A 15,063-nucleotide genomic window follows, 5' to 3' on the forward strand; every position below is an offset into this window, starting at 1 on the left:
TTGAAAGTAGCGAAAAAATGAGAAAACCACTTTAGTTAGTTCATATTGATGGACCCCTCGGGCACAAATCGGTTAAACGGTTTTTACAAAAATTGATTTTTGAGCAATTCTTGACCTTTTTATTGATTTATTTCTCTTGTATTTGTCATTGAACCCCCTGCAACCAACACATCGTTTTCAAGAGGAATGTTAGAGCTTTCATTTGAAGTAGAAAAAAATTGGCCGCCATCTTGGATCTCGCCGCCATCTTGAATTTAATAAGAAAAACGTGTTTTTGAGCAAGTTTGTAACCACCGATTTTGAATTTGAAATCACCATTGGAAAGCTGAGAAAAAAATGCTTTAAGATACATCCAAAACATTAGGTGAGCATTGAGGTTACCTTGTCATTCTAGTCACTTTTCAAAATCGACCTTCAAACAGTACTACGCATGACGTGCGGCCAATATCAAATCAACGCAATATACTGAGCCTGTGGTGTGCGTATGATGTGGACAGTCAGTATTCCTAGTTCACAGGTAGTAAGTGCACCCACGCACCGTTATTTTCGAATTATTTAATCAATTGGCTGAATTTCGTTAGGTAGCAAACGTACCCTTTACGTCGATAAGAATTGGTAGGGATCAAAAAAGTGATGATTCTACTCTTACTTTATTTACGCTGGCATACACAAATCTTCTCCAGATTACTGGGGATATACTTGATTCATACTATACCTTGGTATACCATACCTAAATTTGTTGATAGTAGTTTATTGCATGAAAACAACAGTATATAACAGTAGCAAAAACAACATCTAACATTAACCCTCTAACGCTCACAAGGTTTATCATTAAAATTTATAGCTTCACGAGAAAATTCAAGCTGAACACTTTGTAGACTAACTAAAATTACTGTCAACTGTAGTATTTTGAAGAAAATGCCCAGTGATGCTCTGAGGCAGCATTTAAAAGTTTATGGAACAATCGTAAGCACAACAAACTATTTTATTTCAAGATATGATGATTATAATTCTTGGTGCTCTAGAGTCACCATGAGCGGGAAGCGGGAAGAATAAACAATGTGAATGCAGTGAAAAGGGATCAAAGATACGATTTTTTTTCTTATCGTAATTTGTAAACAGACCTAAAGTCACACAGGCATTGGGCCATCCACTTTCCACGTGGACAACTTTGGGGAGGGGGGGTCTGTGTGATGTGGGGGAGGGGAAGGGGGGGGGGGTAATAAAATCCACGTGGAACATGAATGGCCCCTAATATACACTACACACAGACACACACCACAGGCTCAGCATGATTTGATATTGGCCGCACGTCATGCGTAGTACTGTTTGAAGGTCGATTTTGAAAAGTGACTAGAATGACAAGGTAACCTCAATGCTCACCTAATGTTTTGGATGTATCTTAAAGCATTTTTTCTCAGCTTTCCAATGGTGATTTCAAATTCAAAATCGGTGGTTGCGAACTTGCTCAAAAACACGTTTTTCTGATGAAATCCAGGATGGCGGCGAGATCCAAGATGGCGGTCAATTTTTTTCTACTTCAAATGAAAGCTCTATCATTCCTCTTGAAAACGATCTGTTGGTTGCAGGGGGTTCAATGACAAATTCAAGAGAAATAAATCAATAAAAAGGTCAAGAATTGCTCAAAAATCAATTTTTATAAAAACCGTTTAACCGATTTGTGCCCGAGGGGTTCATCAATATGAACTAACCAAAGTGGTTTTCTCATTTTTTCGCTACTTTCAATCATTTAGACATAAAAATATCCTTTTTGAAAGACCTCATGTCACCAGTGGGACGGTTTCAGCGAGAATCATAGTTTTCATAGTATACTGCTCATGATACTGCCGTTCCAAGCATAGTTGTCCCAGCGTGCATAAGGTTTGTGTAGAACACGGGACTACTATGATTGGAACGGCAGTATAATAATGTATAAAAATTCATAACAATTGAACGGAATTACTACTCAAGTGTGCGAAACTCATTCTAATAAATTCTAATTCTTATGTAAGGGTTTAGGTAGTTGATGTAAAGGTTTAGGTAGTTGGGCTTCAAACGGTGAGTCGACAACTTGGAAGGAGCGTCAAACTTAGCTCCGGTTCTCACAAGCTCCTATCTCACGCCTCCACGAGTCATATGATACAATAGACTACCAGTTAAAACATGGACACAACTGGTTGGCGTTGCCTGGGCAATGTTGTCATCCGACAATAGCTAAGTGAGAAGGTGCGACGCGATCGTTGGCGCGGTAACCATATCTCGGCGGTAGAGGAAATGCTTCGCCAACCCGAGCGTCTGTCCACCAAGATGGTGCGGCTCAAAACAGCGTCTGATCTCCATGTTAGGAGCGGCTGATCAACGTCCTGGTGTCAGCGTGGGACTCTAATCAGAGCTGACACGATGGTCCTCCGGCGAGACAGGGGGTTGGGGAAGGCCCAACAAGCCGCCCCGAAAAACAACAAATGTTGCAAATATCGAAGAAGTCAATACGGGACGACTTCTTCGAACAGCAAGGGACACTTCGGCCTGGAGCTGATTGGTAAGGTAAGTAGGTAGTTGATTCAGTTTTCTAACAAAACATCGATAGGCATAATTTTGGGAAAATCAATATTTTACTATTTTTATGTTATGCATATATTTCAGTTTTTATATTAAATTCTAAAACACTACAAATCGTGAAAGAAATCCAAAAAAATATTTTTATTGCAATTATGAAAATCTACGAGGTTGAGTTAGAGAAAAAACACAACGTATACTTGTGGATAGGTTCGGGAAAAGCTCCACGATCGTTGTAAGTCTAGCTTTCGTATATCGAGACCAACCCAAAGAGTATAAATCAATTAAATAATCAAGTCATTATATCTAAATTACCAGTAATAATCTTTTTGATGGTGTTCTAATCCTATAAAAGTCAGCGCGATTTATACGTATGTACCTACCTATTTCGTAACCCCGCTTATTATTACCACATTACGCTGCCTCCGTTTTGCTTTGAAACCATTGCCAAATCGCAAGGTTCAACAGCCAAAATAGCCGCATGTCTCACAGTCCCACACGCTTGAACTTGAAAAAAGTAAAATTAATCGCGACCGAGCGACCGAGCGCACGCGTACGTTGCTCTAATATCCCTCAAATCAGCTGTGCTAAACCGTTTATACAAACATACAAACATATACCTAACTGGTATATGGTACAAATGTGCTGCATAGCAAAAGTTCATCGCAATCAGCTGGCGGCCGTCAGGTGCTGCCATCTGCAGCCAGAACAAACAATCATCTGCACCAGTACATACAATGCAGCGAATCGATTGGCATCGTGTGAAAAAACATCTGATCACAAATGCAACCACAATCGCGTTGAACGAACATTATTTCATGGGCATACACACTAAGGACTTTGTTTGCTTCTCTCAGCCAACGACACGGGCAGGCAGCAGCTGAGCCGGGAGTAGATTCACTGTTTACGATCATACATCATACATATGCAGGGTCTCAATTCTCCCCAAACCCTCGCGAATTCGCTGGTGGTAGAACTTGTGGTGAATATAATTGGCCTTCGGTGTGTGCGCGCGCAGTAACTCACTTATACGCGCTGCTGGTGGCTGCAATCCGATGGATAGCAGCCGCGAGTGCCTATTCATGTAATTGTTTGCTGATTTTTCAGCGTCAACTTGTCTGACAGAACCGAGCGAGGCGAGGAGCGCAAGCGATAGCCGATAGCGCGTGGAAATGACGCCTCAAAGAATGCTGGGCTGAGTGGGCTGAATATGGGGTCGCGGGAGGTAGATAGAATCATATAAATCTGTCCGCCATGGCGAAATAGCATGAATACACATGGCAAAGGAATGATGTGGTTTAGGTTTACTTCCTAGGTGCAACTCGAATTTGCTTATTGCTTTTTTTGTTAAAGGTGCCGTTTGGCAAGCAGTGCAGCAAAGCAATAGAACTTTATCACTAATATTTTTTTTGAAGTAGAATACTTCTCTCAGGAAGTTCGGCTACATAGGGATGTGAAATGAAAATCTAAAACCGAAAAAAGTGAAAAATATGTCCAATTTCAAATGCTAATAAATCGGTTAGTATTCGATGGATTTCCTTCGTTCTTGCAGCAATAGATTGGAAAATCTTCTAAGATTCTTCCCAAAATAAGATAATTGTAATTTTATTATTCACACTATTGTACTATTGAAAATAGTCAAGCCTTGTCAAAACGAAAATTTCGACCCCTGATTGGTCGTTATATGCTTGCTTCCCAAGCACGGTCGACAGAATCATATACCTTGCAATTGAAAACATGCTATTTGGCCTATATAAGAGCCTGTTTCAGCCGGAGCCGCTCATAACAGTTCTGAACAGCGACGACAGCAGTCCTCCCTTAGCAGCAGCGGGAGCGAGCAGTGGGTACCATCGATAGCGGAAAGCGGCCACAACTGTGGCATGGCTGTGGATAGGCGTAGCAGTTCCAGCGGATCTCACCATCGATAGCAGCAGGGCCAGCAGATGCAGTTACAGTGGATACCAATGGCGGCCACAACTGTGGCATGGCTACGGATAGTGTTGCAGTTGCTCAGCAGTTAGGCCAGCGTATAGCGGCCACAACTGTGGCATGGCTATGCATAGCGTAGCATCAGACAGCGACAACGGCAGTCGTCCTTCCTCAGCAGCAGCACTAGCCCTGTGGTTGGTCACCACGTCTCAGGAGCAGCGCGGTTTTTCTCAGCGTGTGTCGCCAGACAGCCATTATTCCCCCCGTGTTGGGGCAGCATGATGATTGTCATCAGGAAATCTAGTTTCGGAAATCAAAATGCCTTTTTGGAGGCAAATAAACAAGTCATTGAAAATTAATAATTTTTATCAACGCAAGCAAGCATTCTGTGTTGCATCTTAGCAATTTAAATTTGTCGCACCCGTCTAATTTACTGAAAGTGAAATAGCTTCCACAGTGCATGTTGTCCGTGTATCTTAATTCCCCCAATGTTAGGGCAGCTCAAAGGTTGTAATTAGCAACCGATTTTGAACCGCAACATGCTTTTTTCAAGGCAAAAAAAAATAATTGAAGGTTAATAATTTTCTGGCATCAACACAAGCAGACATTCTGTGCGGGATGCAATCAAATTCTGTTGTAGTTGTCTAATTTTTACTTTATTTAGTAATCCCCCCACTGTAGGGGCAGCGCAAACGCTGCGATCAGCATGACCAACTTTGAATAACAAACGGTTAACGTTTATTCACTAAAAATTCATCCAATTCAAAACAGGTTTTTGTCTGAGTACAATAATTTGCACAAAAAGACATTAAAAATTTTACCGCATTATTAGACGCGTTTCTCCAGTCATGCCTCGTGAACGTGAAGGTTCCCTATCACAGACATAGATTTCGTGCTCCAGCACATTACAACACGTGGAAATTGTCTTTTTACTAGTGCAACATTTCTTGGAAGTGTTTTATTATTCTCGGGTAAGAGACTACGAGTGCATTTTTTGCATTTATTGAGAAATCCATCGGAAGTGTATTCAGTGCTATGTCTAAATATATAAACGCCAAATACAAGCGTGATACTCGGAAGCGCGCGAAGGACCAGCATGGGGGAAGTGCATCGAAGAAACCAAGTACCAGTACGGAGGTCAATGTAAAAGCAGCCAGAGGTAACACGTGTCCAACCTCTGGTTGGGACGCTGGAGAAGGGCCTTCTACTAGAGGTAGGAGAAATCGAACCATTTATTTATTCCGTATGCTCTCATGTCTAATTTACCTTGGATATAATACTGCGGAAATGATGAAATTTATATATTGTCGTGCATGCAATATAAGCATAAATTTTGAACTCTCCTAAGAGATGTAATAAAAGGCAAAATAATTCTAACTTTTAATTCTCATCATTTTCGTTGCATAAACAAAGATTTATAAAAGGTACAACAGTTTACTGAAACAAAAGGTCTGAACTGTGCCTAAAAGGTTCCGCACATGATATACCATAAGTCCTCATCTAAATGTCATATCTGCATAAAAGAGCACGAAAAGTTCTGATTGCATTTTTTCTTAGTCGATGTGTTGAATTTAAGTCTGTTATATTGTATCAAATATATTATCGTTTCGTGGCACAACTAGAAACGCATAGTTTCGAGAAAAATGCGTTTGAAAATTAGCGTCGAGAATTTAATTTTCAAGAAAACTAAACTAAGATTTCCCAATCATCATTTAACATGTTTGGGTATATTATGCGAATATTATGAGCACGGTATACAAGTTAAAACGTAATTTTCATTATCTACTAACTGTTTGAGAAATTTCGATTTGTGTTGTAGCACTACTACTTATAACTCTGGATCGTTTGAAACCCCTAAAAAACGGGGTGTCGTGGGAGGAAAATTTACAATATTCGGCATCGTTTGCCTTCCAAAATGCAAAATTTCGAGTTGTCCATGGTGTATGTGTGCATGACGTGTGTGTGTGTGCAAGGCGTATATGTGCATGATGTATGTATGTATGATGCATGCGTGCAAGCCCTATGTACGCATGGTGTGCGTGTGCGTGATTATGATGATCATGATGAAAACACTTCATGATGATGAGAATATTCCATGATGATGAGAACTTTCAAAATATATATGTTGAAAGGGTTAGCCACAACGAATTAATTGGTTTAAAAGTATTTTGAAGTAGAATACTTCTCTCAGGAAGTTCGGCTACATAGGGATGTGAAATGAAATTCTAAAACCGAAAAAAGTGAAAAATATGTCCAATTTCAAATGCTAATAAATCGGTTAGTATTCGATGGATTTCCTTCGTTCTTGTAGCAATAGATTGAAAAATCTTCTAAGATTCTTCCCAAATGAAGATAATTGTAATTTTATTATTCAAACATAACAAACATAATGTGCATAGCAAGCGGTATATACGAAACAAATCCGATTTCAAACAGAAAAGTTCGGCACGTTCTGCTCACGATGCTGAGTCTGTTTTAGAAAATTCACAACACTTCAGTAACAAGGATGTAACGCCTTGAAGAAGACGGTTATGGTTAGACATTACAGAAGAATTTCGACCTTCATACTCATGTCTACCATCGACAATATCAAACACGCAACAATTTGCTTCCATGCGACACGGGGACGGGAACATTTTTCTCTTCCAAGACGCACAACACGACACATTACAAATTATTTTGTTGCCTTAACGAGAGCTTTATCGGTCCGGCTCGACAGAATGTCCACAAGAAATCGTTTTTGTACATCCGTGTTACGAAACTGAGAAAATCTGTAGAAACTGAAAATAAAGGCGGGTCCAGAATGAATGAGATGTATTTTTCGTAAATGAGTATTACGACATACGAAATAAAATTTTTCGAACGTTGTAGAATGGTAGAACTGGAAATAATTTAGCCACATCTATTTTTCCAGTTATATTATTCCACAACGTTCGAAAAAATTATTATGTCAGAGCGGATATCACACGTTATCTGACCACGAAGCATTTATGCAATAATTAAATGAAAATTGCAACTGCAGCAATCGGCATTTTTTAAGGCTACTAAATGTATTTGGAAGAGCATAAACTGCAACTGAGGTTTGATGCTGCTGCAAATGCACAGCAGTGTGATTTTTATTACGATTTGTTGATACTGTGCTTAACAAGCGGTATATACGAAACAAATCCGATTCCAAAATGACTGACACGCAAGCAGCCGGTTTCTTGTAAAAGTATTCTACTTCAATCTTGCGGTCGTGGCTTTGCACACAACCTTCCTGTGATTTTTTTTTATTCTCGCTTATTTTCCGTCGGTCTAGTTCCGCCACTGTTGTGGCCAATCACCGACGCCCAGGGAGACGACTTCACACCCAGGACCCTAACTCACGACCCGTTTATTAACGGACCGGCGCCAACGGCTTTACTTCCTCATGCGATGGAAGGCGTGATTCCCAGAGATTTTTCGCCTCAGAAAATCTCCCGGTGTCGGCTAGGATTGAATCTAGACCAGTTGGGTTGGTTGTGAGTGGATCACGCCACCTCACAACCATCGACACCTATGTCGGCGGTGGGATTCGAACCCAGGCGTCGAGCGTGGTTGGTGGAGACGTTACCAACTACGCTAGGCTATCACTAATATTTGTTTAAGTAAAAGTTTATTACATGATTGATTTGTAAACGATGTTTGCATTTTATCCGTTTGATACATTAATTCTATTTGTTAGTCCAGCACACAGTCCAGTACAGTTGGTCGCGAAGTCTATGTATAATAAAACAAAAGGTCGAATTCCGATACGGAATGTAGCACTAAGGCTTAACTTTCATTTTTAATAAAATTGCATTTATTTTCCCATTGATAGAAAAATCACGAGTACTGTATTAGTACTGAAATGTGAGAAGCTCAGTTTGACTGTTTTAATTGAAAAAATGTGATCGTTGTTAAGGCTGGTTTTAGTACAGTGATCACCCGATTATATCTCACCCTGATGATTTTTGGCGTGATAAATAGGGAAAGTGATAAAATCGGGAAATTTTTAAAATTTTATTTTTTTTATTGAAGATGTTAAATCAGTAACTAAATACGTAAAATCAGTGATTTTATTTTTTTTGGAAAATTTATCTGTACAAACATATGAAAAAAAACTGCAGTTGTTTTTTTCATAAATCGATATATCTGAATAATGACCAAAGATAGAGAAAAGTTGTCAAGGGATGAATTTGAGAAAACTGTCTGAGCTTTTAAAAATATTTAAAAAATTCAATTTGAGATCCTGTACTGAAAAAAAATTTCAAAAACAAAAAGTGACTATAAAAAATCGATCATCATCATTTTTTTAAAACATTTTTTTAGATAGATAATTCAGTTGCCTAAAACTTTTCTGAACAAACCTAAAAAAATAAAAAAACCTTAGAAAAATCGATGTAAAGTTGCAAATAAATTACAATTAAGTTTTTCATTCGTTCATGTTTTTGTTTGAATTGGTAAAATGAATTACTTGCTTTTTTGTAGCGCAGTACCATAAGCAAAATATTAGATGTTCTCACAACACTAAACTTTGCCGAAGACAGCATGCTGATATCTCTCACATATTGCAACCAGAAAAATCTTAAAATGTAAATAACGATTTTTAATCCCTTCTCATAGAAAACTTTATGTTGCTTGCAATATGTAAGAGATAGAAACATGATGTCTTCTGTGAAGTTTATTGTTTTGAGATCACTAATACTTTGTCTAAGTCACCAAGCGTCTATCTTTATCTAATGAAAAAGTAAATATTCCATCTCACTTTTAGGAGGATTGATCACCCGGCTTTCTACATCAAAAGATGCGTTTTTAAATATTTTGAAACTTCTCCGAACATATTATACGGTTATAATAAACATTTGTATCACAATTCAATTATTCGCACGATAACAGCAAAATGTAACATTGTGCATCGGTTGAATTTTCAATGTAAACTGCATCCAGAATGATACACAGAATTATGAAAAATATCTTAAACATTGAAGCGTAATAGAAAATCAGTTCACCCTGCCATTTTTTTAATGAAATGTTTTATGATGATAAAATCGGGTGAAAAATGTAATAAAATCGGAGGCAGATAAAATCGGGTACAGATATAATCGGGTGATTACTGTATTAACAAGGCTGGGAATATCCGATTAATTCCATTTTTTTCCGTTTTCTTCGTGACCATACCAGGTTAGATGTTCGGCACCGCCCTGGGCAATAGTGACGCTGGAGGGAAGCATGCTCAATTTCTCGTCATTGCGGGTTGGCAACTCTAGATGCAGCGCTTCTTCAGCAAGATACTCTATTACAGCCACCAGATCAACCGGTACTCCAGCACCAACGCGCATAATTTCCATTACACAGCAGACGATGAATCCGATCTACCACGAATCAAAACCCAGCACGAGATGAATGAGACTTTGCCTCTTTTGTCATGATTAAACAATATAACTTGCAAATTAGATTGAACTCAGCAGCGATGTTGACGATTAACAAAGCTACTACCTGTGTGATTATGATAAAAAACGCATGTAATTGTCTTAAATACCTACGGGGAGGACTAATGCAATATGGAGGCGACGTGACGTGGGTGATAGAACGAGAGAGTTAGAGAAAGAATAATTGGAGTAATTTATTCTCTATTCAAAAAGATACCAACGATGCCAATTTTGCCGTTTCACTCTATTTTCGATTTTTTTGCATGTCTCCCTACTAAAGTTAGACGTAATGCTACGTCAAAATCTCCTGGCATCCGTCAATTTTTTAGCAGGAAAGTACGTGAGTTGAAAAATTTAAAGTAAGTAGAATCGAAATAAAATCTAAAGTTATAATCAGAAATAATTGTTGCTAGGTTAAGGCATTGTCTCAGATTTCTGTTTCAGTGTTCATTATTTATAAATTAGCTTAACTTCAGTCGGTAAGTCGACATTTTTGTTTTCTTCAAGTTCGCAAGTTATAACCTGAGTTAATTCATTGTAACTTATACTGAAAGTAATCATAGAGGTAAATATTCATGTAGAATCAATACAAAATAAGACAAAATGTGAACAATGTAAAATCTAAAGGTTAACCCATGTTAAGATAAATCTCACTGTATGTATTTTTATTTGTCATGATACACATTTTATGAAAATTTATTCCCCCTACCGTCAATTACGTAAGCCAGTAATTCTTTGAATCATTTGTTCAACTCAAGTACAGCAATTTTCTCCACATTATTTTTAGCACCCTTCGGAATAAAAAAAATGTTAGCTCATATTACTTATCGCTCAGTTGTAATTCAGCCTTGCATGCCGAACAAAACCACCATTTAGTCTGGCTATTGTCGCGCCATCCAGTCAATCAATCACGAGCTGACGAAACAACCTTTTCGCGTGCAACATAACTTCTCTATCTGCGATTAATGATTTGCCACCGTCGGGTTCGGTGTGCCGTAATGCAAGGAGGCAAGGAAGTGAGGAATGAGTAGGGAAGGGCGGGCAACCCAAATCGAATAACATTAAACACTAAACGCCCAAAGCTGCAAAACCATAAACAGAGCAACAATTGCTCAAACCACTCATGCTGCACTTCTGTTCTCTTTCATTTCATAGCTGCTCGGCCGGCCGGCATTCGTATGTAAAGTTGGAGCTGTCAGTACGAAACAACTTTGAACACTGGTAGTTGTTGGTACGTGGTGTGTTGCAAAGTTCCAAAGAATCAAAAGTCGACCGATATAAAGTTTTTTTTGTTTTCTTCAAAAGAATCTAGCTCTTTATTGAGTGCGGTGGAAACCAACAAGTAGTGAATTGCATTCGCAAGCTGAGGGCAGTTGTTTCCCCAAAACCAAACTAGTGAATACTATCCACCTAAAAGGTACACTCTCAAACATAACAGCAAAAAGTTTCTCCTGTTGGATATACTGCAGAAGAAGCACAGCACCAGCCGTCCCGTCATCACTCAGTGGTGAAACATCAACATCGAAGCTGGTCTGATAACGCAATGTTTGCCAAGTAAAAAACTCAGCACCCTCTCCCGAAAGGAGCGAAAATAGCAATAAAACATGAATAGCAATTCGTTTTGGAACCTTCCACCAGGACCGCCCCACATTGGGACCAGCAATGGTAAACTTGGGCTTCCTAGAAATGCTCCACCCAGGATCATTGAAAATGGCCCAAGGAGTTGTTCCCCTTATTCGTGCCGGAGAGCAGCTTTTGTGCCCAACTGAATTGGAACCATTTTTCAACTGCACCCAAACATGAATGGCGGTGACTCGATTTCTTCTGGACTCGATCCCGCACAGATGTGGCCAAGTACAAAAGTGCAGCTGCAGGAATATACACAAAAAAGTACTGCCATTGCCGCAACCTACCAGAGTTTGTTCCTATTCAAATAGACGGCCCATTCCATGGTTCAAATTGGACTAATGTTGCCAGCCGGCATCGGAGGGAAAAAATTGGTTCGAAACTATGTGTACATTAAGCTCAACCCCGGACTACCACCGGACCTCTCGCAACCTTCGTGTGGTTCAGGCGCAAAGGAAAAAAAAGCAACGAATGGCAAACTCACACAAAAGTCAAAACGTTCTAGATAAACCGTCGCTCGGTTTGTTCTTGCCGCTTTCAGAAGTGCCGACTGTTTTTTTCTGCTTCCCCAGCACTAGATGCCAACCCGGACGGTTGGCCGGTCGTCCCCAAAGTGTAGTTGTTTCCGACATGCTTCCATAGCTGAACGCCGAGTCTCTGGGCACTTCTAACCTGGGTGGAGACGGTAGCGGCCAAAGAAATGGAATAAACTTCATAAAGTAGCTGCCATGCCAGGAATCGTATTGCATTGGGACACGTTAGCAAATACACCAAACATATGTGTGTAATTTGCTGATATTTATGACAATCACGTGGAATTGAAGCGGCCTGGACGAGATAAATAGGCGAAAGGTGTAGGAGATGCTGATGAGCAATATCTGCTACTAGGTAAGAAAATTATATATTGGCTTGCTGTTGGATGTTGGAACGGTTGCCGAGCCGAGGCGATGTGTTTTGCTAAATTGTTTCACTTAAAGTTGTTAGGATATTGTATGAAGTTTTGTATTATAAGGTTAGATTTTACTTTACTGTTGCTATACCAACATTCTATGTAGCGTACCTAGCGTACTAATAAATTTTCCTTAATAAAAAAAAACAAAACTGTATCATTCGCCTAATAAGTTCGGTTGAACAGCAAAGGTGCTTTAAATAATATGAATAAATCAATTGCGTCTGAATGTTTAAACCGTTCTGAAATTATTGCTCTCGAAGCGACTGCTTCTTCTCCTAATTTTGTTACCATGGGAAAACTGAGCATCGTGTTTCATTTAATCGTCGCTTTCAGATGAGAAAATCCTGTTAAAGTGAAGCAATAGCTGATAAGTGTTACGGAACATTTACTCCATCTAATAAACGCATAGAGTATTGGTTTCTCAAGTACGTCGTGACCATACATCTAAGCCTATTCACGGATCCCAGGAAGGTAAAAAAACGTATTCACGTAGGAAAATATCCGGTAATTTCGTGCTTGATGACCGCACTTTAAAAAAGAGCAAGCTAAGACCATTAAAATATTATCTCAGGAACCCGTTGGCCATATCATTTATGGATGTTAACCATGTTAACACATGAAGAAGCTGTGCGGGCGACGGGACTGCGTTTCTAAACAATCGATAAACAAGACAACGTGTCAAATTTTCGACAGTGAATCTGGCATTGATTATACGCAATAAAACCTAATTTTCACAGTGATTTGTGACAATGGATAAATCTGATAGAATGAAAGACGTCTAATCAGGTCGAGGAATAAGCAACGATTAAATGTTTATTGAAGGTGCCCAGATGCAATGCTTACTACTTTAACATCCCCCTTTAAGTAGTACACCCAACAGCCTCATTCAGCTTTGGTCCCGGTAACGCCTTGGTCAGGATATCGGCAGCCTGATAATTGGAAGCCACATGCTTTAACTCAATTGCCTTCAGTTCTACTTGTCCGCGTACAAAATGGTGTCTAATATCTATGTGTTTTGTTCTCGCCGAATTACCCATCTTCTTCTCGGCGAGGCGAATCGAACTTTTGTTGTCGCAATAGATGACCAGGGAATCGTTGATGTCAAATAGTTCACGCAAAAATCCCATCCACCAGATGGTTTCTTGACTAGCCATCGATAAATCCATGTATTCTGCTTCGGTAGTAGTTTCTTTTCGGGTGATGTTTTTTTTTTCTACTCAAACTTTCATTAGAAAATACCCACTGGGTAATTTTCTACGAACTTTTTTCCGTGATGCGATTTGATGTGGGATATCCTTCAGAATCATATACTCATAGGAATTTGAATATTCTCAAAAAATTAAAGTTCGAAAAATTGTACAAAACTTGATTTTTCACTGAAAATTTGTCTCAAAATTCTTCATTCAGACCTTTATTTGATTTATTTTGGATAAATGTCGATTATTATTCTGTAATTTTTTTTTGCAGGGAAAATTTAACAGTTTTTTGATTTGATATTTGCGTTTCTGTGCCAAATGAGCTGAAAAAGAATGAGGGTATGTGCCCATGTGCAGGTCGGATGTAGGACCAGGGCTTATATGATAAATTGAACTGGAGGTTCGTTGCCTTTTAAACTAATGAGGTTTAAAAATGAGGTTATTCGAAGACTTCAACATAAAATGCATTCCAGCGAACTTGTAGCTAATTCAAAATTACTCATTGACGTAATCAAAGTCACGCATACCTAAGCGGCTTAGCAATCAACGCAAAACGACTAAATATTAACAGTACGAAGTTGTTTTACTAATTTATCTTGAGTAACCCTAAAAATTGCTTCATGTCATTTCTAAAGTTATGAACAAAATGGACCCTAATACACTTCTTTGCGGTAAACAAAGCGTACTGGTAAAACGATTTTTTATGTTATTGGTGCGAAACTCCGTCTCTTTGATCTCCGCTTAGCTTAGCTTGATCGACCGCAAATATCAATGGTTGCACTTCGTGATTGATTCGAATCAGTAAAAATGCAAATTGAATCAACTGAATGGGGCTGGGAGTGTCCGACCGTTCTCACTGTACAAGTTCATGTGACTCAATACTTTGAAGGGTCAATAACGGCGCCGGCCACGTTCTTGCAATCAGGTGGGAAAAGAGGAGGGATGTTAGAGTGACCTTTGCTATCTGGAGACCGTGTGAACCTCTACATCTCTACAAAGGCCACAGAAAGGAGGTTTTTGTTAGTAGGGAAGGATAAGTTGGATCAGAATTCACTTTGATAAGTGATGCGATCATATTTATTTATTTATTTTCGTCGAGCAAATGTAGACTACAGTTATAATAATACAATGTTTTCTTATATTCTATACATTATTTCCAGTAGTTAGTCGTTTTTTGATTTGATTTCTGCCCATAGTGCCCCAAGTAACAATTTAAGTCGTATTGCATTCTTTTAGTGGTTTTCATGACCAATTTCTCCTAACTGCTGTAAAAACTAGAAATACTATCAGAACCTTCTGATAACCGCTATAAGTTTGCTTTACAGCCAGGTGGCCCACCCTTGCCAAGCTTATTGAAGCAGTTATAAGAATG

The 15,063-nt window shown here is 39.0% G+C and overlaps 1 protein-coding gene across 1 annotated transcript; it reads left to right on the forward strand.

The window, feature by feature from the left end:
• The first annotated feature begins 2,023 nt into the window (after window positions 1-2,023).
• LOC129723395 (uncharacterized) lies at window positions 2,024-10,669 on the forward strand. The gene is made up of 2 exons (XM_055677593.1): window positions 2,024-2,544; window positions 9,670-10,669. Exons 1-2 carry the CDS (start codon window positions 2,401-2,403, stop codon window positions 9,889-9,891), a joined length of 366 nt encoding a protein of 121 aa, XP_055533568.1. The 5' UTR covers window positions 2,024-2,400; the 3' UTR covers window positions 9,892-10,669.
• The last annotated feature ends 4,394 nt before the right edge of the window (window positions 10,670-15,063 follow it).

Source organism: Wyeomyia smithii, chromosome 2, assembly GCF_029784165.1.
Source record: "Wyeomyia smithii strain HCP4-BCI-WySm-NY-G18 chromosome 2, ASM2978416v1, whole genome shotgun sequence".
NCBI classification, from domain to species: domain Eukaryota; kingdom Metazoa; phylum Arthropoda; class Insecta; order Diptera; family Culicidae; genus Wyeomyia; species Wyeomyia smithii.